We start from the raw sequence: 24,753 nt of genomic DNA, 5'->3' as shown, positions 1-24,753 counted from the left end.
TTATAAGTGAGAAAATGCAAAGGTCAGTGAAGAAACTTCATTTAGTGCAACAGGAAAACAAAATCCAGCTAAACTTGCCCAAAACCACACAACTGTACCTTCTGAGGGTAAGCATGTATGCCTGTGTATATGCATACACGTTCCTTTCTCCTTACAGCAGGAAAATTGCCATTGTCAAAAAGGTTTAAAAAGGGAGAAAAAGAGAAGACACCTAGGAAGACATGTATACACCAATGGGAGATGACTGCTGCACCAAACAACCAATGGCAGGTACTCTACACCACTGCTCCTCCTTAATAACCAAATGACACAAGGTACAAGTAGCCACAGCTGGAAGAACATGACTTATTATATTCTAAATATTTGCTCTAAAGCTTCAAAAGGAGCAGCCATTTAAAATGGAAACAGCATAATTAACATAAGAATGCTGTAATCCACAAACAAGAATTCTCATTTCTCTTTATCTCAATAATGTGATTTCAGACCTCTTCCCAGTTGTTCTTCAACATCCACTGTATCTGTTTGCCTTTTAAAAAGCAAGATAAAATTCCATACCCAACTGTTTTCAGCCCCCCCGATTTGTCAAGGGTACAGATCCTTCCTTTTGCTTCTCTTCAACTTTCCAGCCTGAATTTTGAGCATGAGGTAAACCCTTGCTTTCTATGACACCAGTATCCAATCCAATCCCTACAAACTTGGAATGGGACTTCTTCCTACTACCTTTCTACAGACAATCATGATCTTTATTACTCAGTTCATTGCACTTGAGAAATGAAATTCGTCTGATGGATGCTCTTCCACGAGGAAATTTATTTAAACCATCTCTTAGTTTATGAGATGTTTTACATCAACCTGTTCTCACCTTTCAAGGCTGGGATTCCAAAAGCAAGCCTCACAATAGGAAACTCAACTACTACACTTCAACTGACTTGATACACTGAAAGAACAATTCTTCCTGAAAGTTTTCTAGCAGAGTGCTTTTTCTCTTTATCTTGGCTTTCACTGGAATTTACCTGTTAAAAATAAACTTCTTTAACAGGACACTGAATGAAAGTAACTAAATTCAGTGTGGTTATGCTGTTAGCCTGTTTATTTTGCTTAGTAAAAACAGAGAGGAATAAGGATGAAAATGAAGCAAAGATGTATCTGTTTCATACATTGTAAGTACATTTTTACTACATCAGGGCTATAAAGCCTGGCAGATGATCTCATTACAGAGAACTATGTTTTTAGGAACAGCACCAAATTCTCAGAATTCCTGTAGCAGCTGTGAAGTACTGAGGTAGAAACAGTAACTGCTGTATTGTGCAGACAGGGAAACGTGTTTTACCTGCTGTTTCTTCCTTAAGTGGCAACTATCCATCCTTGAGCCTCAGTCTTCCACCCTTTGCAAAACATGATCTGTATCTGGATAGGGACAATTGTTTCAGAGATCAGCATTTCCCAGACAGAGATGCTGGGAAAAGGTATTGTGCAATAGCCACTTTGGGTTGCTGGGTCAGGGCTGGAAGCAGGACGAGAGCTGCTGAGATGATTTTGGCTGGAGGCCAGAGCACGATCTGCTCTGACAGAGCAGAGATACCGATCCAAGCTGTTCAGTCTCAAGCCTTCACCACTGCAGTCCCTTCAAAGCCAGGATGCTGCCCACTCCCTTCAATGCACAGCATTTTCACCTTCCTTCTGGCCACCTCTCAAATTCAACCAGCACTTCATTTCCCTTGGAACACAGTTATTCTTCCCAGAATAGCTTGTCCCGCAAGTACAGCTCCAGAGCACAAAACTTTTAATTCAAAGTAAGAGAAGATAAACAGCTAAAGCATTCTGTAATATACAAAGTAAATAGAACTCAAATATTAAGGGAACGTCATGCATACTTTCACCCACAATATTGGCATAGATGTCTTCAGGACAAACAGGAAACAAAAACATGTTAAAAAACACAAGAAGCGATTGTTAACTCACTGTTATTTTGAAGGGATAATGAAACAGATTTGAAATTTGCCTTTAAATGTTGAGATGTTTACTACGATTTCTTCTCTCAGCTATGACTTCAATACCTGGGGGTGTATGGAGCTGTTCTAAGGAAACAACACTGAATTTCTGCAAAAGCTGCGTAAGGAAGTTGTATTTTTCACATTCCTTCAGGTACTTCAAAGATGTGTAATCTCACAATAAAGATTTGAGTGCAATTTCTCAGTATACAAGTGCAAAAAAGTTTGTACAGAGAGACATTTTGATCAAAGATTCTCATTTCCTCTGCCGTTTTTGTCATCCACACGCTGTTGCAGCTGCAATAACACTACATAACCCTAAATGACACTGTTTGTTTTTCTAATATAACAACCCAAATTGCCTCCACTTGTGACTAATTAAGCCTGCTTATTATTTCCGGTTGGGTGGGACCTGGCAATTGTGTCAGTGTATTTTTAAAATTTTAAAATTGCTGAAGTTAAAATTTTCAACTATTTTCAGTCATGACCAGATGCATTACTTGACTACAGTATAAAAACTACAGAATATTTAGGAAATTAAATCAATCTCAAGTACTTGAGATTTCACAAGTGTGGTGCTCTAAATCAGAATGGTTGGGTGCATAATATTTTTATGAAATCTAGAATCAAATTTATTATAGCAGGTAACTACTAAATCTGAAAAGAAGAAAATCAAAGCATAAGAAAATTTCCTTGGCCAAGAGTAACTGGACTACCTAAAAGATGTTCTATTAACTATGTTTGCAAACAGAATTTTTGTTTTATTCCTTTCCCAAGTATCAAAGTAGTGAACTAATATGTCAAGAGGAAATGCTAAAATGCCATAAACATACAAACTGTTTTTCCACAATATTGTTGGAATAAAGTTAGAATGTTTTTGTTAAAACACATTCAAAGCAACTTAAATCAAAGGAATAAATGGTATTCAAATATATGGCAACCATATTCTGGTACATGTATAATGCTAAGTAGACATAAAAATACTGAGGTTCAACACAGCAAAACAGTTCCAGTAACTACATTGTGTTTTAGCCATGTGGAGTGCTAATGTTACTTGAACTAACCCTAATATGATGTTAAAATGCTGTTACTTTTTCCTCCAGATTAAGATGAATCACTGAATGTTCTTTACAAATAGCTGTAGTTCATATAAAAGTTGTCCGTCGAAGTAAAATTTTAACAAGCCACACACACCCATTTCATAAGCCTGAAGTGTAATGAATCATTAATACTAAACTGCAAACCTTTTCCTTTTATTTTGGGGGTAGAGGGGGCACGGGAAGAACAGTGTTTCTGAGAAGCCAACATGTAACCCCAGGATTGCAGAAGTTCAGTTCACACAAGGTTTGCTGTACACCAGGTACAGTCACACAGGCTCTGGGCTCCTACTGAAGACACAGTCCCTCACCTCATGAACACCGGTGGCAAAAGCGGGCTCAGAAAATAGCAAGGGCTGATACCACTGCAATCACAAAGGTGAACTAAGGAATTCTCAGTGTCCTTTTGGTTCTGAACAGCCACTGAAATCATAACGTGATAGAAACAATCACTTAAATAGCACCAGTAAGAGGAACCAAACAGGTAGAGCTGAGTCCAGCACCATCGCAGTTATACCCAGTTTTCAAATCTACAGATGCCAAGTGGGTAACTAAGGCTTAATTTTTTGCTTTTTCCAAAGAAATCGTAAAACCCCTGCAGTCTCAATGTTCTACAGTAACCTATGACATAACAAAACTCACTTGGACTAAACTAATAAGACCAAAAAACCCACCGGGTTCCTTTGTTTATACTTAATTTGTGTGTTAAAATCTGTCCGCCTTTAAGCGGATGGAAATATGATCTTTAGAAGAAACAAAAAAATAAAGCCAAACCCCAACAAAAAAACCCAAACCACACAACTCAGACCTACTTTGCTCTTGACCTGTTGACAGTTTGCTTGAAGGACACAAAGAAATACAGGGGTATTTCAGGTCAGTATTTTAAATAAAAGAAAAAAAGATTGTGTATGTCTCTGTCACTGCTTTCCAAAAGAACATAGAAGTTGAAAGGGGGAAATAATGCTGGGAGTAGCAGTAGCAGCTTCCTCCCCACATGATCTGTCAGCTCCACCTAAATGCTAAACAAAGGATTTTACCTTGAGACTATAATAACTTAAAACATCTTTTAAGGCCTTACTTTTGAAACTGTCAAGAGTGCTTCATCAAAATACATGTTTAAATGAAAGCACTGAAGAAGATCCACTGAATTATTTCTATGCTCAAAGCTAGATGCAAACTTAGTGCCTGACTGACCTAAGGGCACAGTTAATGACAACCATAATTATGATCCTATCAACACAGAACTTCATAAAAGGTTCACAGCTTATTTAAAGGCCATCAAATTACAACTTCCACATCTAAAATACCTGTGTCAGAGCTAAAAAGTGACCAAACCCAGGAACTGCTTTTTCATTACCTACCTGAAACATTAATTATCTTCTCTTTGTTTTACAATAGCTGTTATTTATTCAGAGAACCAAAGGAAAGCTATCAGCTTTTCAGTTGAAAAAAAAGGCTTTTTAACTAACTGTAGAGTTTTCATTAGTTGCTTGCATAAACGAGTAACAATTTTCTTTATGACTGATACTTTTGAATTTAGAGTTGGCAAACACTTACAGCACTGAAAGGTGAAAGTACTTTAGCAAGTACAGTCTGAAGCAATCTATGAAAACACAGGGAATTAACCAGAATCTCTGAAGACCACAGGTGAACTTTCTCAACACTAGCTACGTCAGAAAGCCAACTGTAAGCTAGTAAAAGATATATTGTCTTTCACTGTATCTTTGCATCTATTTTGCATTACAAGCACCTTTGATAGTAAAGACTCAGAGGCCTTCAAACTTAGTTCCTGTCCTTCCAGAGACAGTAATAAGCACAATAAAATGAATTCCTAACTGAACATATTTCTGGAGTTCGCACGTATTCATGAGAAAGTGGCATGGGAAGATTTTGGAAAGGGCAACAATGAAAAGGAAACTCAAAAATCTATTAAGTAGCAAATTTGCATCAGTGGTATTTATTTGTAGGTATCTATTACTGAATTCACGTAATGCCGCCTCAAGAGAAAAAGTAAATTTATTATTGAATTTTTAAAAGTAAAATTTTAAAGTAAACTTAAATTTATTATTAAAATTAATTTTTAGAAGTAAAATACATAGTAACACAGAAACAACCAGAACTGCTACTTTTCAACAAATGAAGCAGGAAATTTTCAGATGTGCACATAAATGAAACACCACTATCTGCTTTCCACCCTCTCTCCCTCTTCCAAAATACTCTTGTTCTCTGTCCCAGCACACCTCTATCCAGCAAACTTTTCTGATTTCAAAATAAATACTACAAAAACGTTACCAAGGTGTTGCCGGAAAAAAGCAAGTACAGATAGGAAGTTTATCTGCTGTTTTAAAACACGCTGCTTTTTAAAAACACACAACATGATGCAGTGACATAAGGCTGTTCTGTTTTACAACCTTAACTCAAAATGTATTCATTTCTTGCATGAGCAAGTAACTACATTTTTTGATGACTCTACCACCGACTGACATTTCTTTCTTTCTAAAGGGGACAAAGGATAGACAGAAAAAGGCTTTTTCCCTTCTGTTTAGTATTTCAAATTAAGATATTTAACATATTTTGCAGGGATTTCAGCACTGAGATTCCCTGAAATCTCCACACTCTGTGGCATAATCCTGAAAATGACATTTTGGCATAACTGTTAGTTAAATTCTTGGGCCAGGGAAGACTGCAGAACAGAGTATCTGCTTCTGGATGGTTACAGGCTGCTTTTTTCTCTTTCATTTTCTCATAAACTGTAGTCATTTCTGTAGATTACAAAACATTGCACACAGGATGCTATCTTAGAATGACGTCTTGGTTAACGCTTTCCTAGAATGGGCAGCTACTTTCTTTTATGAAAGAATACAAATGCTTTGACTGAAATACTATTTCAAAAGTTGATACTACACAATACAGAGCACAGAGACTCCGGATGTCAATAAAATCGAAGTGCTCTCTTTTCAATCCTGTTCTGTGAGCTTGACAGGGGTGGTGTAGCACCTTGCAGCATGTAAGGCACAAGGTGACAGAGCAAAGAATTCATCCACTTTTCTCTGTGAACAGAGTAAGTGAAAAGAGGGCTTCTGAAGCACAAAACGTCAAATATAATCAGCACTTTAAAATCATTTTTAAAAATAAAAATACATAACAATAATCATCTGTATTTCCTTTAAAATGTTGTTCTTAAACAAAGATTTTGTGTGTTTTAAGACAGGAAGTTGAAATACAGCAGATCATCCCTTGCCTCCAAAGTCTTATTCCCCAAATGCTTACAGTCACTCACATTTACTTATCTGAATGAAATCAGGCATCGGTACACACAGTATGATAATGGCCCAATAGCACATAGCTCATGTCACAGAAACAATACTCCGTTTTACATTCATATAAAATAAATCAGTAGCACTTCTTCACCAAAGCCACCATCAAAGCAGAAAGCACCAACAGATTAAAAAAATAATTGTGATGACGAGAAGTTCGATATCCTTGGTTTTCAACGTCAAACGTAACCGAGCAACCAGCGTAGTAATACTCCTCGTCGCAATGAGAACTTCTCGATTTCATCACTTACTACTAAATTACCTTTAAAAACCTCACTATGTCGTACCTTTCAATACTGTCTGCTGCACCCAAGACGAGGACACCCAGAGCTGCCAGTATCAAGCCCACGTTTTCGTGGTGACCACCTGCACTCCCGAGCCTGGCCGGTGACCGTGCCCCGGCCGTGTCTCAGGTTCAGCACGTACGTGTGTCACCTTCGAAACCAGAAGCGACAAAAGCAGCACCTCCTTTGCCTACGAGCACCCGCTGTGCGAGCGGCAGAACCTGGGCTTGCAAATTTTTTTCACTTTGCTGTTCAGCCTGTCACGGACACCCCTTCCCTCGCTAGGAAGACTCCTATAACACAGCAGCAGCGAAGCCGTCCCCGGCATCCCGCCCCCTCTCCTGGCTGGCTGCAGGCGAATCCCGCGGCAATTCCTCCCGGCGCTCCAGCGGGGAGCTGCTCCTGGCGCCGGCCACAGCCTCCCCCGGCAAACCTTCGCTCCGGGGCTGCCGCGCTGCCCCCGCCCAGCCCAGCGAAATGCCCGCTCCCGACCCGCTCCCGCTCCGCTCCCGCGGGACAGAGGAGCCCATCCAGGCGGGCGCCGCGGTGGGGACAGGGGAACAGGGGAGAAAGAAGGCAGCGAGCGGCAGGTCAGGGGCCGCCCGGGGCTCACCAGGGCAGGGCTGGCAGCGCCTCCTCCTCGTCGTGCTGTGCCGCCGGCGGTCCCTCAGCACCGCTCCATGTAACCCTTCGTGCCGCCGCCCGCGTCCTGGCTCCGCGCGGACTTTCCCCCTCCTTCCCGCCTGCTCCGCCGGCGAGGGCGCCCGCCCGGCACCGGCCTGCGCAGCCTCCGCCCCTGCCCCCAGCCCGCCGCACTTCCTGGCTGGAAATTCCCGCTGACGCTTCGGCAGCGCGAAGGGCGGGGAGGGGCAGGAGCCGCGGCCGGCGGGGCAGGAGGAGCCGCGGCTGCGGCGCCCCGGGCGCGCTCTCGCGGAGGCGGCGGGGAAGGAGCCGGGGAGCGCCTGCCACCAACCCACCCGCTGGCCACGAAATCCCTGTGCCGGGGACAGGCCCTCCCGCCCGGGTGAAACCGCGTAAACACGCGAGTCCTTTCATCCCAGGGCAGTTACCATCGCCGCAAGAGTAATCCTGTCCTTGTCCACGTTCCTTGGCGCACGGCGGCATTCGCGACACCTCTGTGGAAACGGGCCCGACCCGGTGGCTGCCAATGATTTTTTTTACCTCTGAATGTAAAGTTTGGAAGGGAAGAGAGACTGCATAGAGTGGATTTAACCCCCCTCACGCAGTGCCTGGCTGCTGGCTGGCTTTCCCAGGCACTTCATTAAAGGAAGTTTCCCGATGGCTTACCACCCGATGCCCGAAAACATCCCTGAGCAGGGAGTACAGGCTCTTTTTCTATAGATTTACACCGCTTCTGCCAGAGCAGGCTCCCAGGTAACTTGACTTCCCGTTAAACAGTGCCAGCCATCAATAATACGCTTCTTAATACCAAAATCCAGGTTTGCAGCACAGTAACCAAGTCTCCCAAGACACATGTAACCAAGGCTGAAGCAAGTCAGCTAGTGCCACGTCTAATTGGCACAAATGCTATGTTAAACAAGTGCCAATATATCTTTATGCTGAATATTGAGCGTCTGGTTTGCTAAGGGTGAAGAGTGCCTCGAATGAGCATCCTGCAGAGCTCACCGAATGTGTGTTAGCCCAGAAAGCAGCACACCTCTGGAGGATTTTGGTGTCCTAAGGCCACATGACATGGGGCTTCACGAATGAGACTAATGAAAGTCACGATTTATAAGAAGGATTTTAAAACCCCCGAACATATAAAGGAACCAAGGTATATGACTGTTGCTTTTTCGTGTTGAAGCAAGGAACTGTAACCTAGAGCAAAAATATATTCAAAAGAAATAGGGTCAAATCATAACCCACCTGTTGACTGCAACAAAATGAAAGGGGTACTTTACCAGAAAGGGAGTAGATTCAGATGTTACATTTCATGCCACATCTCTGGGTTGGAGCAGAGATACACTCATTTGAAATTAGGGCTGAGAGTGCAAAAGGGAGCTTGGAAATCCAAAGGGTTTTCTCTGCTTTCTTGACAAGAGAACTGAAATTTCCTACGGGTTATGCATATATATGTATGAAGAGAGAGTAATTTCCTTTTTTTTGGGTTGCCACTCATGCTCTGTGATGCAATTCTAAAAATGTACTCCCCCATTCTCTTCCCAGTACAAACTGGGAATTGAGAATGACTCGGCATTTCCAAGTAAAACATACTTTCCTTATTATATGGGGATACTCTGGGACATTCAAAACCCAATATTAATCTTTTCTATGGACGCAAATACACTGAATTAATAGGACAAGTGAGAAAAGAATTGTGTCCCAAAGCCCTTGAAGAAGGAAGACTAGATGGACTTTAAATACAAAGAAGTTTCAAAATAAGATTAATTTGAAAGGAAAGGTGCCATGTCACAGCTAATCAAAGGTGTGCTCACAGGGCAAAACCTGTATGAACAAGTACCAGGAAGTCAGACAAGGTGGAAAAGTTCCAAACCTTAGGAGAATTACCTGGTGGATTTATTTTAAAAGGACACATATTCAAGTACTCAAGCTCAACTTTCCCTATGAAATCTTAATCAGCTTCCAGAAACATCTAGGTTTTAAAATAAAATCTTTAGTTATATTTAAAGCATGAATTTGCCTTTTTAAGAGCTTAGTACCATAACAGAAAAGTTGTTTCTGCTGAAACCCACAGTAGAGACAGGCTCTAAGCCTGGTAAAATTATCTTCACAGGACACTCTAGATAAATGAACTGCTTTATAGCACAGGATTCCCACTTGAAGAGCCAAATAATCCTATTCCAGCCACTGAGGAAATCAGGCAGATAATACAGAGTCAGTGGTTTGCAGTGATGAAGTGCTGCCTATTTCCTGAATAACACTGGTTTCCACTATTACCATCAAGATACTTTGGCACCTGGACAGTATCAACTCAGAGATGAAGAGCAGGTGATTAAACCTGAACCCAAAGGAACAAATGTGTGCTGTTGAGCTGAGGGGAGCATTGTGAAATGGTTGTAGCCCTGTCTCTGGTAGCGGGGCAGATGCACCAAAGGAAAGGCTTTCTAGCTGAACACTTCACCAGGCTGTTTCACCTTAGTCAGGTGGGGTACATTTAAGTTTCCTGATATGCAGATGCAATTTAGAAGCTGAGTCTGTTCTCTGCTAAGTTTGCTCTGGGAATACAGGTCCCTTTCCAAGGTCAGAAATCATTGGCCTCAGTACTTTTTAATCCTGTAACTAATGAAGACAAGAAGAGATTTTTTAAAATAATCAATCTTTAATTGATATGCCTGGACTGGAAAAATTCATGAAAGTCTCTTATAATTTTTTTCTTCTGGGGTATGTATTGGAATCAGGATAGGCTCTTTTCATTCCCTTTGATGTAGTAGGTTTGATGCTAAAGCAGGAAAAGATAAGGGAAAGTCTAAAGTAGCTACTGAGAGACACTTCCTTTTAAAGCTTTCAGCTGCCCATCTTAATTGAACTGCTATGCCATACTATCCAAATCTATTTCTGGTCAATCTATTATTTCTTTTTCATCCAGATAACCCAGAAATTCTAACTTGAAAACTGATTTGCCTTACGTAGTGGCCAGTGATCATCGTAACACACTCCAGTCTTACACAGATTGTCGGTGTTCAGCCAACATTTGCTGTTGGCATTACCATTGTCTCCCATAGCTTGAATCCACCACGAATACAGGAAGACAATATGTTAAAAAACCCAAACCAGTTGTTCTTTTAAGATGTTGTCATCATTCTGAGAATGTATATGAAGCCCTAATGAAGCTGACGATGGAAACTGTATTTAAAATAACATTCTAAGTAGCCAAAGGACGTGTGCAAAGCCAATGATTTGAACGGCAGCTCGCAGGGTGTAGAGTTCGACGCTGCTGAATCCCAGGTTGCAGCATTCATAAGTACTTTCTGTCATTTTTGGTGGATGATGAACTGGCCTCAATTCATCATATATTTCATCAGACTTAGATGGACACAGCAACACCTTGCAAGGCTTCAAAACAGTGTGGTGTCTCCTGTAGCTACACAGGCCACATCCCAAATGCACATCTTGCTTGCTTCCACCAGAGCCACAAATCAGACATGGGATCTCATGATACCTCCACAGTGGTTCAGACCTGTAACTTTACTAATAGACCAAATTTCTGGTGTTTTGGGTAAGGGTGCCAGAGCTGAAGCAGGAGGTTTCAGTAGGGAACAGCTCTTGAGGGGCAGGTGCAGGGGAGTTAATTTAGTAGACTTAAATGAGAGAACCACAAAGCTGTAGACATGGCTGATGTGTATAATTAATAGAGAAAGGGGAACCTTTGGAGAGAGCTAGAAGTAAAAAAGAAAGGGAACACTCCTCACCATTTACTCACAGCTGTGATACCATATAGGGTATCACTTCCTAAAAGACATGGAAAGAACCAAACAGAGAAGGCGATTTGATGTATATAATTTTTGGAATGGTTAGCCTACCCTCCCCTCAGTTTGTGTAATGTTAGGCCTTCTTCCTTCTTTTCTTTTACACTGGCAGATAGTAAAGAGAGTTTCACAGCAAACCTCCCAGTTACACCAAAAGTGGTGGTTTGTAGATTCTCTGTGAACTTGCTGCAGGGTAGCTGCTCTCAATGGAGCTGCCCAGACCACTGTGAGAAGTTGTGAACTGAACAGCTCACCAGAGCCTTGAAGCTGCTTCATGCAGAACATACATTCCAAAAGTGTTGCCTAGGCTGGTCCTACTTGGCAGTCCAGGTTTAGTGGCTGAGCAGTGTAACACTGTACAACAGTTTTGTACATGTATTGTACAATACAATACAATACTGTATATGTATTGACAGAACAGAAATGCTTCTGTTCATAGAAACTGTTTAGAGAACCATTAGTGGTATGTAGTAGCACTGTAGCAACGTGAAGGACATGCAGGTTAGAGCCAAAAGCAAATTGCTCCAGCAAGTGGTGTTACAGTCAAGAGTTGTGCTGTCTGGTAATAAATCTAATGAACTACCAGTCAGTTCTCCAGAATCTGGGCCTAATTCAGATTGTGAGTTATTCACTCATCTGTCACTCACCTGTGTAACACCTTGGCCAGCCACTGAAGGTAGAGGGATGTTTTTTTGCCATTTGTGTTCAGTGGGAGCAGGTTCTTACCAGTGCACTGCCTTCACTCCCTTCTCTTCCCACCTCCCCGTGTTATGATTTATATCCTGTGCTATAGTCAGTATTTAATATATGAGTGGGTTGTCTTCTCTTCATAGTATTTTATGTATCTGAATGATGCATACTTTTAACTTCTATCTGATTACATTGATCAGAACCCAGTTCAGGGGCCCAGTTGTTTTCCCAAGGGACATAGGTTCTTCCCATTACATAACTGCAGCTTTAGAGCCTCAGCAATGTTACACCCAGCTAGCCAACGCAAACAAAAGCAGCTGTTTGATTCTTGTTGTCTTTGTCACTTTCTTTTGTCACTTTCAGTAAATATATTCTCAGTTCAATTTATGAGGTCATTTTGGGTCAGGTGTACTGACCAGGACCAATGGTAACACGGTATAGAAAGTAGAATTTAGCTAACTGGATTTATATTGCTGCTATTTTATTGATGCAGCTCAAGGAAAATTCCAGATAGCTAAGCACTCTACAAATATATAGGGAAGAGATTTCTTCTGCCACAGAAACTTCAACATCTAAATATATAACAGAAAACAGATTATGAAAGCTGAAAGTGACATTCACTACTGTTTGAACTCATGCAGTGATTAAGTCTTCTGCTCAACTGTTGGTAGAAGTAAGTTCTGATTTCCTGAACTGTTTCTGTTTCAAGTTTTAAGCTTTTACCACAACCAGTGATACTCTTCTTAAAAGTCCTGTCCTAGAATATCTGGATATGGCTAGTTTTTTTCTCAGGTTTTGATGAAAACTTAAACCTTATGTTTAAAAAAGCCAAAAGGGTCAATGTTCAAAAGGTATTTTTTAAACTGTTGTGATTCTCTTCAGGCAAATCCTGTGGGTTTAGTGGATTTTATAATTTTGTAATGATGGGAGATTAATAGCAGTGAGTGGTGAAGTGAGACAAATCACTAGTGTACTGGATCAAGCCTTCCAAAAAATACAAGATTATAAAAGGGTTGTTTGGAGGGCACTAAAAAAGGCAGGTTGTCTCCTAGATTTGGTTCCTCAAAAGTTCATGTTTTTTTAACCTTTGTTCCAAAACTATGAGAGTTTGAAATGTTTTTTAGGAAAGTCTTCTAGACTCAAAGCTGCAACGCCAGACACAGTACAGGCACTACCTAAGGTTGTGATAAGATGCAACAGGCTGATGAAAAGCAAGACAGTATGCAGTGTAATGACAGAAAGAGCCCAGTGATAGAGCAGGGTCTCAGGAGTGGAGAGGGACCTCAACCTGGTTTTTACTGTACACAAGAAGTAGGTGGAGGAAGCAGAGTGTTCTCCTTATTCTAGTTTCTTTCTCAGTTCCCCTCGTGATTTACTGTTTGGAAGCGGAAGCCTGGCTGATAGCGGGACAGCCTTTGATTCTTTCTCTGCCCAGTGAAAGAGCGCGGTACAGAAACTTTAAAGCTATAAATAAAGATCCCAGCACCACAGCTAGGAGTGGTATGACCATGTGATTCTGCTGTTGTTCCCAAGCCCATTGTCTCGGACGTTGTCGTGCCTCCGTGGCCTGCCTTGCTTTCAAGGCTAAGGAACCCCACACAGTGCTTCAAACATTCCCTGTGTGAACTTGTATGGGCTCAGGGTCTCCTCTCTGCTGAGACCTGACCTGAAAGTGCATGTGACTTTTCTCACCTGAGGGCAGGGAAATGGAATTGCAAAGTCTTCAAATGTTGCTGTTTACCTAGACGTCCAAATAAGAATATGAGACTACGGTTTAAGCCCTTGGGTGTATTTACAACAGCTCTTCCCAGCTTTCAGCGCTGTGCTGCCAACAACTGGCTGCGCCCAAGACACTCCCTTTGACAGCAGAGTGAGAACTGTGCTGCTTGTGTTCAGATCAACAGCAAACTCTTGTTGACCTACCTGGGTGTAGGGCTGGCGGCTGAGGGAGGATCCCTGCCTTCTCTACAGACTTGGAAAGCGTTCTGACAGTGGGCTCGTCTGGTTGCAAATAGTAAGGCATCTGCAAAACTGTACTGTTTTCTTGAAGCAGCATTTAGCTTTGCAAGGTGTGTGTTGCTCTGCAAGAAGATATGGTGTGTGTCATGGTGACTTTATGAGTGCTTCTGGGTGGGTCCAGCTGGATCTGCTGGAATTCTGGCAGTGGTCTAGACAGGTTAGAATGATGTTCTTGTGACAATACTGTTGTTCTAAGGATAGGGAACAAAAGCCCAAAGAAATGAAGATTGAAAATATGAGTGTTAGGATGAATTTGAAACATCCTCGCAGGTTTTGTTACTACGTAGATTACTATGTCCACCCTATCTTGATTTCTGTGTGCCACACTCAAACAATTCACTTGGCTCTGAGGCTCACTGTGTGTCATCCCATCCCATGAGACTACTGGGAGGAGGTTGTTGTGTCATTAGAAGAAAGTCATTTGTCATTGGATGATACTACAGGACCTGCCTGACTAGAAAAATTGGACACACTGGTATAGTACTTGCTATTTTCAAAACAACTGCCCCTGCTGACTTCATTTGCAGATGTGAGTGATTTTAGTACTTCTGTGATCAGACTTCAGTGTCCGAGTCAGGCACCTAGAAAATGAGGAACACTGACTACCTGTAAAAAGTTTGGATTAAGTGATGTGACTAACATCACACAGGAACTCTAGCACAGGAGACTTTACAGTCACTTGGTCAGGATGAAGGATCTGATGCTGTCTCTTACAGCAGTTACCTGCTTGTGTGTTATAATCCTCCCAGCTTTTCCCAGGAAATTAAAGAAGGCCCTGTAGAAAGCAGTTCTTGTCTAGAGCAGCCCTACCCTAACAATTCAGCTTGATACATGTGCCCAGGAGTAGCAACTTTTCCACAGAGGAAAGAAGTGTTTCTCAAGTTATAAACTGAAAATAATGGCCTCTTAATTAAAAGTCCCCATCGATGGTTTGGTGGTGCTAGAAGAATAATCAGCCCCATTTGTAATATGAAGACAAACTTGTGGTTAGAGCAAAAGAATGTGGGTTCTCTGTGTTATCTTCGACTGTAACTTCAGGGAAGAGAAATGTAACCATTTATGTTAAGGCTGGAGGGAGAGGGAAGAGCTAAAATGAAGGTAATAGCCAGTGGCTAATTCCTATTTAGTATTGCATGTAACCCTTAAGTTATTTCCACTTTGCAAACAAATCTCCAAATCCTGATTTTGCTCACTTGGATAGCAAAAACTTACTTTGATTCTCCAGTGGCATGCAGCAGTCTGATTTCTCTGGTTGCATGAAACACCCATAGTGTGAAGCATTAAAACTGAGTAAATGCCACAGGTCAGTCTCCTGATCTGCCAGTAATTTCACTAAGCTGTACCTTTTAGAAGAACAGCTTTAAAACCTTGGAACAAGTCTTACTTACTTGAAAGTGAAAGAAACAGGGCCAGATTTAATCAAAGTATGTATGACTCATCTTTCAAACTTTATCAATGTTTTTTGTGACAAAGTCACATAAGCAGCATCTCTAGCTGAAATAAAACAGCCTCCCTGAAAATGGAGCTATTGATTTCCTCTCTAGAACACGCTGTGTTTAAGAACAGCACAAGTTGAAACAAAAATGTTGAGCAAGAAGGTAAATCTGAAAACTGGACTATAAACTCTTGATGCCTTTTATCCCAATAACCTATATAAAAACTCTACCCCCACTAACTTTCATCCAATGTGACCTGAAACTGTCAGGCACCATTGCATCTCAGGCATTTATTAGGTCTTTGGTGTTACTGAAATTGAAGAATTCTCCTCCTCCTCACCCTTTTTAGAGCAGAAATATTTCTGAAGTCAGTGATGGTCTCTCCCCACAATATGAGGTATATATGCACATTTCCTTACTTGTCATAAAATACCATGAAATAGCCAAGCAGCACCGCAAATGAGGACGTTGCTGTCTCAAACTCTCAGGAGCCTCCTGGTTTTCTGAGGATTCCTGCAGTGTTTCTCAGCCTGTGATTCATGTCTTTAACTGAACAGGTCAGAGATTCCAGTAGAGAAGCCTGATCACATGCAGTACATGCCCAAACCTGTTATAGTTCTTTAACCAGGGGCCAAAACCAACCACAAGTGTTTCTGTTTCGTCACCTGACCCCTTAACAGAAAAAACAGCTATTGCATTTTATTATGTTTGTTGTTAAGTTCTTCTAATAGCTATGCAAATTGTCTCTTTTTCCATGTGTATATCAAAGCCATATCAACATGAAAAAGAAAACCTAAAAATCAGTTCTGACTCCTTTTAACTCCTGCATGTGCTCTGTGCCAGGACTGCTATAAAGACCTTTCTGTGTAGAAAGTGTGTCATCAACAGAATACTTTGCCAGATGATCACTGGCCATTTCTAGAAAAGAAAGCTCACACTGATTTTGAGTTTTAATCTTTTTTACTTTGCTTTGCATGGAAACACTTGAAAGATGCATTAGAGAACCAACACCATGGAAATTAAATGAGTGGCACATACATAAAGGTAACATCTCATTAACGGAGACCACCCAAAATGCAGTCCTGCCCTGAAATCTGTCAAAGAAATAGACATACTGTGCTTTTAAGATCTACCTTAAAAGGCATTTGACAATTTGAACAATCTCCAAAATTTCCAAATTTGGTAATATTCACACCAGGCATTCGTTAGGTAAGTACGTCTGGGTTGTGAACAGCAGCTCTGGAATCTCCAGACTTGCTGAAGTAGATCTGAAAAAACCTAGGCAGCATCTCAGACTTCCTACATCTAAACATGTTTAACAGAGACTGGAGGGGAAAAAATAAAGAGGGAAATTCTGAGCAAGTGGAGCCAGTATTTATCAGTGTCTGTCTTGGCCACACAAGAAAAGAGACAGACTTGACACAGAACAAACAAAAAAATCCCCAGTGGATTTCCAGCTAATCCATGGCATTAAACTCTGACCTGCACAGACACCTGGGTACAGGACTCTGCCTGTCACTGCATGAAGGTTTTCCATGGAAGAACTAAATGTCAAAGAGCCATAGTACAAGCAGAAGGTCATAGAGCTAAGGAAATACTGTTAAAATAATAGCTTTCTAGACATTAAGTAGATCAGCACAGAGAATAAACAGTATGTTTGGAGATACCAGTAAAGGCATATTGGCTCTTGGATCACCTAATGAAGATCGCATCACCTGGTAGGAGGCTACTTCAGTCATATGACAGAAAGCCTGAAGAACTCTAAGAGGACTTGAAAATTTAGTGTTCTCTAGCAGTGACAGTGTATAGTGTATCAGGAGGATAGTAATAACAGAAAATATCTGGGTTTTTTTCTTCATTATATGTGAAATGTCTGAGACAGTTAACAACAGGGTGAGTCCAAATAAAGGTGTTTGGGTTTATGGACTGTGCTCCTTTTTTTTCTTCCTTCCTTTTTTTTTTTTTTTTCCCCTGGAGAACTGTAAATGCCTTTCTATTTTCAGAAAAAAGTGTGCTGTGATGAGAAATCTTTTGCAGAACCATTCTGTTTCTGAAGAACTCACGTACTTTGTGATTCTGTGGGAAGGAACGTGTTTAAGCTCCTGAGGGATTTAGGGCTACGCACTGTGGAGAGAACATTGAATTATGAGCTTGGCTTCTCGAAGACAACATCTCTACCCTGGGAGGGGTTTTAGGCTGTGCCTCAAAAGGATTCACCAGAAGTGAAGAACAGATGACAAGCACAGCCGGCTTGTGTCCAAGGAAAGCCTCTGCACAGAAAATGAGCAGAGCAGTTGAACTAAGTGAGCCTAGAGGATATTTAGTGATAGCAGGAGCAATGTGAAGCAGGCTGAGGTGATAGTCTGCTTGTCAGGGCAAATACATACTGAGAATCTGGAAAATTATGAGTTGTCTGAATTATTGTATTATGAGTTGTCTGTAGGATCAAAGGCAGGGGTCTCATTTCCAGCTATTATGGACAGGCTTTTGAGAAATGCTAGAGAGGAACTGACTCTTGTGGTAAAATGGGTCACGGTGACATGGGGAGGTTATGGCATCAAATTTAGACTCTGATGTAGAAAACCAGAAAGCAGAACTTGCATAGGTGACTTTCTGAAATGTGCCTAGTATTATATGTAGTGCCAATCAGATTTCCAGAGGTAGCTTCCATATCCAGCTGAGAAAATTACATCAGAAGGAAAGTTTGAAAGTCTTTGCAAAGTGGTCATGTGAAAATACAGTGTTACAGCAAGTGCATGCCCCAGGGTGCATAAGGATCCTTGTCCTCCAGTTGCTTCAGTGGAGGATCTGCCCAAGCTCTTCCTTACCACAGAAGTAAATATGCCAGAAGCTGACAGATTTTGATCCTTCAATTGGTGTGGGGTCAGGACACCATAGGATGTGACCCATCACCCACAAATTGGGCAATGAATCACAGTTGTACCGTTGTGTTTCTTTATAAAGCTTATACTCCCTAAAGCCTGTCTTTATGAAGATGAAGGCAACAGTTATTCCTTTAAAACTCTGACAACTAAATTCACCTATTTTCACTGATTTGTAAAAAATCAGTGCAATTTTCTTCAAATGGACATAATACTATTAAGAGACCTAAAATTACTCTATAACTTTAGTTACTTTCTATGGAATATGAAATGCCATAGGTTTATGAGAGCTGCAATTCACTGTGTAATTTGTTGTATAGTTTCTACAGTTTCTACAGGGTTCATTACAACTTGATGCAAACCTTTTCATTTCTGCCAGTATGGATACACCATTGGCAACTGTTGTTTTAGTTATGGCAAGGGCAGGTTATTTTTATTTGCTGCATTGCTTTTTCTTGTGTTTTAATATGAAAGCAGTTTTAACAGCAAAATGGTCCCCGAAATGCTGCCCTCAGGATTACTTCCAATTCTTAATAAATCAAGGGTGTCTTCATAACAGACACTGATACCAAGCCTAACTCTTAAAAAGCATCTTCAGATATTTGGCCAAGTGCATGGTGTATATGTGTGGGAGAAAGGGAAGCAGTTCACTGGTGTAGGATTAGGAGTTCATATAGCTGGGCTGCAGCTTTCAACCTTGCTGTGCCTTGACTTCATATTCTGTTTGGCAGGGGAGGACCAACTGAAAAGGTGATTGTGAGGTTATATCTAACAATGTTGGTATTTGGATTTTTTAATTTATTGTAGAGTTGAGGAACATAAAGCAGAAAAAAAAAAAAGAGAGCTATGGACAAATCAACACTCCAGCCCAAATTCTAATACATTTCACTGACAAAGGTATAGGAATCCATAGAGGTAGAGCAAGGAAGATAGAACAAAGTAGCATTGCTCATTTAGTGAACAGTGGCTTGGAGTAGGAGCAATAAAGAAGATGGTATCATATAGATAAAGGTAGCTATGGTGTATTTGGGTAGGGTGCAAGTGTTGATACGTGAAATAAGGATATGCAGACTACCCGAATGCTGACATCCTTGTGGCTGTCCCTGATATCACAACCATAATGTTCTTTATAGAAGTACATGTAAAAAAATGCACCTTAACTGCATTAAACTCATTAAATAAATGATAAAGGACTTCATATCCTTTAGTTGGGTAGTTCAGTTGGGTCTTACTAGCTCCAATCTTGTGGCAACCAGGCTAAATCTGGGTAACCAGCAGAAATTCAACTTGCTATTTCTAGTGTCCTTACCACTAGTCTGGTCTTCTCACTGTCTTTATCCTGAATGTGGAATCACAATCTGTAAAAGTGACTTTAAAGGTTTTAAGAGATTTTTTGGGGTTAAAAAATGTCTATTTTAGCTCCTGCTACTTGGCAAATATTAAAAAAATACTAAGTTGCATGATGTAGTTTTAAAGGAAAACTGTACAGTTTTGCTTTTAGACATCAAACTAAGATTGTATAACTATTGAAAATCCAACCATAAGTTATGTCCTGAGAAGACTACAGCACATCTCCTTTACTTCCCTCCAACATGCCCTGAAGAACGTTAACTTTACCCTCAGACCAGGAACCTGATCTAAGTTTGGGGGGGAAGAGGAATCTTTGGAAATGAGCACACTTTGCATCCTAGAATTGTGACAACCAGAGGGGGAATGCTTTTTTTTGGTCTTTATTCTGACTGTCTTCCCACGACCTGTTTCACAAAAAGGAAGACAGGGGTTTTTTTAGCAGCCAGAAGAGTTTGCAAGAGGGAACAGAGAAAACAACTAACTGTAGAGCTACTGCCACCTACAGTCTTCCTGAAAAGTGGCCTCGGGAAAATAGTAGCATAGCGGTAATCGGGTCTTAAATGTCCACCCAGAGGACATTTAAGACATTTAATCCACTACAATATAAGGATTTAAAGGAGATTTAGGATTCGCCTATTATCCTGAAATGTCTTTCTGAAGGAGATCTTAATCAGGTGCTAGCCTTCACTATGTGATAGTTGACTTTTCTTGCAAATACTAATCACAGAATAATAGTTTGGGTTGGAAGGGGCCTTTAAACGTCATCTTGTCCAAACCTCCTGCAATAAACGAGCACATCTTCAACTAGATCAGGTTGCTCAAAGCCCCATCCAGCCTGGACTTGAATGCTTCCAGAGATGGAGCATCCACAACTTCTCTGGGCAGCCTGTTCAGGATCTCACCACACCCACATTAATGATTTTCTTCCTAATATCCAATCTAAACCTACCCTCTGTCAGTTTAAAGCCATTCCTTCCCCCCATTATGTGGTGAATGAACCACTTTAATAGACACCAGGTATAAAGAGGAATGAGTTACTGCTGATACCGCAGAGATGAATGCTGTTGTACCAGGTGAGCAGATGTGAGCTGTGTCCCAAGAAGCATGAGGGTTCCAAAAACCCATGAAAAGGGATCATGATCAGCTCTGAAGTAGCTGTCCCTGATCTTCCTGACACTTGGGGAGCAAAAGGTTGAAGCAAGAGATGAACCAGAAGTACTCCTAGTAGATCATGGAAAAAAACTTACAAGGAGTGGCAATTTAAAGCTGTACTCTTTGTTCAAGTGCCTTGTTACTGCCAGTAAAAGACAGGGATTTTTCTTCTCCCTCTGATCCATTATTTTCCAGAGGATGACAGCTCAATTTCAAAGGATTGACTCTACAAAAAGGGCAGAATAGAGCGTATCTTTTGGGAAACTCACTCACTTTTATGGAGAAGAGGATACTGAAAACCACTCAGACCAGCTGCATTATCTGTTTCCCCCTCACCCTCATCTTTAACCAGCTAAAGTGGTGCAGATGTGTTCAGTGGTGATGTTTGTATCATCCTGTACTGGAGCTAACACTTGTGCTTGGACCTATGTTTCATTGGTAATCTGGTACCAAATGTAACTTTTTGCAAAGCCTTTTTATTAAACATGTATTTCACAGCCTGGGAGGTTTTTTCCAGGCTTTAGGCTACAGTAGTAGGATGCTTAATTGCATTTAATAGCAACACATAAAAAGTACAGGGTAGTTTTCTATTATAGGAGCTCCAGCTTCAGCTTTTTAAAAAGTTTATTGTCACACTGTACCTTTCTTTTCAGTGTCTGAAAGACATTAATCAATCAAATCCAACTCATATGGGCCTAATTAGTCATTTAGGCTTGAATTTGTCACTGGGTTTGGACAATGATTACTTGTATATATTCTTTGCAAAATGAAGAAGGCCTTACACATAACCTGAGCATAGAAGTTGGAAATTAAAAGTAAATCAACAGGACAATATTGGCAGCAGCTGCTGTGGCCATCATCTAGAAACACATGCTGCAGGATTGTGACTGACTGTAGATGGAAGAAATTAAAGCCTTGAGCAATTCTGGTAACAACAGATGAGGCATCTGTGGCACTGAAATGTCTCATGGCCCTGGATTTGTTAGGAAGATAGAAACTTAGAAAATGTCATACCAGTTTTGGAATTAGCTGCAGGAATGGATTCAACCCCTGTCTATATCCTCCTTTTATGGCAATTAAATAATCATTGTGGTTATATAGAGAAACACAAGGATGATTCTGTGAGGGTAATGTGCTACAGAAGGATTTGGATAGTTCAGCTCCTAACTCTGGGACAGTCTGTGTGACCTGGAGTATGCAGCCCAAGGCCGATAAAAGGGCTTATAAACAGCTCCTGTTAGAGTTTAATGATTATGAGACACTTGAATTTCATTGCAGATTTCTTCCTTAATCTGTGTCCAGTTATTTAATCTGAGATAAAGTTGGTATTTCTCTCCCATGCTGCAGATTTACCTTTTTTAATTGTGTAAGCTTTTCATTTAGGACTGTGTTTCACTACTATGGGAAGAGAGCAGTAGTAGCCTGGTCTGAATGGACAGTAAGATAATGCACAGCAATCTGTAGGAGTAGTGATAGTAACCACACCCAGACACAGAAGAGAGTTAAGGGCTTTCTGTTCTCTTCTTGAAACATATTTATTTCACTGACAAGGAGTGAAGGGGGAACTCAACTGACATGCTTTTCTTGGAAAGGAAGGCCTTACTGTTAAAAACCTGTTATAGCTTTTGATGGTGTCTTAAGTGTCAAAGATCTCTTGTGTTTCTATCAATTGACAAATGATTCCTAGAAGACAATGAAGTCAGGAATGCTTTTTGAATTCTTATGATGCCAAATGAATGAAAAATAATTTCAGGAGGCTGAATTTTGGTGTTTCATACTGTGCATAAGTCAGTGTGGACATTTTATTGCATCAGTTGCCTCAGTTTTATCTAAAAAAAAAGTCTTGCCCCTGCTGTAGCACTTTGTTTTTTTCTGCTGAGTGAAAAGTTGAATAGATCCTGCAGAAAGCTTAAATCTTAAGTACTTAACTTAAAGTTAAGTAATTTTTTTTAAACATCCATTTAAGCCCTGCTTATTTTTAACAGTGTCTTCAGTGATGGAAAGCTTCTGGGATTGGTGGCAAGGCAGAGAGTGATTTGTTCCTGTAGCTCTCTCTCAGACCTTGCATCACTGAGACCTGCGTATGGCAGTGCCACTGCTTCCCTTCCTCTGTAGATCATTACTGCGTCCTTTGAGTGGCAGTCGTTCCTGCCAAAATTGACAAATACAGCGTCATTTAATGACTCCATATTTTGACATTTGAGAGGAGTCAAAGAGTCAGACTTTTAATACCACAGCATTTTATATTCTTCATTAGACATACACTGTAAATGGATGCAAACTGCAAAACACGTCTGTGCGCTGACTGGTTGAACTCTGATTTCATGTGTCTGTGAATTTAAGGCATGTTTTTTCTGTGCTTTTTATGATACTGGAAAGATGCACTAAAGGGGAAGAAAGCTCAGTGTTTGAATGTGATATATTTGTGTTTGGGTTCAGAATGTAGCCTTGCCATAAATCTGTGAATGAGAGACAGTGCATGGGAGTTTTGCTGAGCGAGTTCTGAACCTGACCTGCTGGAGCTGTTGCTTGGGTGTGCTGTGCCTACTATGAATCCCTTAAGAAGGAAGGAAGGGATCTCTGTTTCAGGGGGTACTATTAGACACCTGGAAGTGGCACCTACCACACCTTCCCTGCTACTGATACAGCAAACATTTCACACGCAGGCTCCCTTGTCTTTAATTTTAATGTATTTTAATTTTAATGAAGAAAAGGATGCTCACAAGAGATGTTGTCACTCTCTACAACTCCCTGAGAGGAGGCTGTAGCCAGGTGGGTGTCAGCCTCTTCTCCTGGGCAACCAGTGACAGGATGAAAGGAAATGGCTTCAAGCTGTGCCAGAAGTTCAGGTTGGACATCAGGAAGAAATCTTTTCACTGAAGGAGTGGTCAGGCATTGGAATGGACTGCCCAGGGAGGTGGTGGAATCCCTGTCCCTGGAGGTGTGCTAGAAATCACTAGACATGGCACTTTGTGCTGTGGTCTGGTGGACAAGGTGATGATTGTTCAAAGGTTGGACTCCATGATTGTGAAGGTGTTTTCCAACCTTAATGATTCTGTGATAATAGGTTACAGGCTAGTAACCTTTTACAGAGGAGTATGCATTAATGCCATTCCCAGACCTACATTATAAAGAGGATTCTACTAAAAAGGAATTTTACTCATTCAGCCCAGCTGAGTTACTTAGGGAAGAAAGTATGAGGTATTTCCCCTCTTTTGTTGTGCTTCAAAACTTGAATTTATTCTACACCAGTGAAACTGTTGTAGCTTCACCATAATTAGTCACACTGACTTAGATCAGCTGCAGAAGTCATTAAGAGTCTTCTCTCAGTGACAACATTTTATGCAGACAACTGGGCTAATGTGTGATCCTTGATGACTATTTCATGCACCTATTGGCTGGAATACTTAAACCAGTCCAGGGCTGTAGGCTTACACTGAGGGGTTCCTGGATTTGCTTCATGTTCAGTTCTGGGAGATAAATAACAGAATATAATTACTATGAGTTTGATAGAACAGGAGCTTTGTACTTTTTTAATAAACTCTGGAAATGTTGGACTAAATTTTACCATATATAGGAATCTCCCAGAAGGGACCTTTCATTCATTTAGGAGACTCATGGTAGTCCACAGGCTTTTCTTTCTGAGAAATTTTCTTGTATGTTCAGAAAACATGTGACACAAACCAAATATTTCTATCTCAGGAGGGTGATCTAAAAAAAAACCAGGTCAAACATATGACAAAAGTAGAAATTTACAGCAGGACTTCATTGGCTTCATCTCATATCTCATTTATTTTATTTCCTGGGTGGGTGAAAGCCAAACACTTGAGACATTCACTCACCATCTGCAAGCTTTCACAGTAGTAGGTGTTACCTGCAAACACTTCAGTAATGTCACGGTTCCAAGCTGATTACTGGGAAGTGAAGAACTAGTGGTACTAAGTTTATAGTGGCATTTTGTCTTTACAAAGGAATGTTAGCACAGTGCTTGGGAACAGGGGTCCTCTCTGAACTGCAGTCATCTGAATGTCTCCTAACTGAATGGCTGCAGGTGATGGTATTTCTTAGGATTGTGTGCCTAATGGAT

At 41.0% G+C, this 24,753-nt stretch overlaps 2 protein-coding genes across 5 annotated transcripts in view; one reads left to right on the top strand and one right to left on the bottom strand.

The window, feature by feature from the left end:
- The window catches only part of NFKB1 (nuclear factor kappa B subunit 1), a 57,905-nt gene extending 50,523 nt beyond the window's left edge, over positions 1–7,382 (bottom strand). For all 4 annotated transcript variants that reach the window (XM_069013261.1, XM_069013263.1, XM_069013262.1 and 1 more), the window contains exon 1: positions 7,303–7,382. The gene's annotated coding sequence lies outside the window, so the exon portion shown is untranslated. The remainder of the gene's footprint in view (positions 1–7,302) is intronic.
- A 2,363-nt stretch (positions 7,383–9,745) lies between these two features.
- The window catches only part of SLC39A8 (solute carrier family 39 member 8), a 57,215-nt gene continuing 42,207 nt past the window's right edge, over positions 9,746–24,753 (top strand). Inside the window, exon 1 of the mRNA XM_069012098.1 lies at positions 9,746–9,814. Coding sequence (XP_068868199.1) covers positions 9,755–9,814 — 60 coding nt within the window. The 5' untranslated portion in view covers positions 9,746–9,754. The remainder of the gene's footprint in view (positions 9,815–24,753) is intronic.

This window comes from Aphelocoma coerulescens, chromosome 4 (genome assembly GCF_041296385.1).
Source record: "Aphelocoma coerulescens isolate FSJ_1873_10779 chromosome 4, UR_Acoe_1.0, whole genome shotgun sequence".
NCBI lineage: Eukaryota > Metazoa > Chordata > Aves > Passeriformes > Corvidae > Aphelocoma > Aphelocoma coerulescens.
The sequence above is the reverse complement of the archived record's forward strand: the minus strand, read 5'-3'. Positions and strand labels throughout refer to the sequence as shown.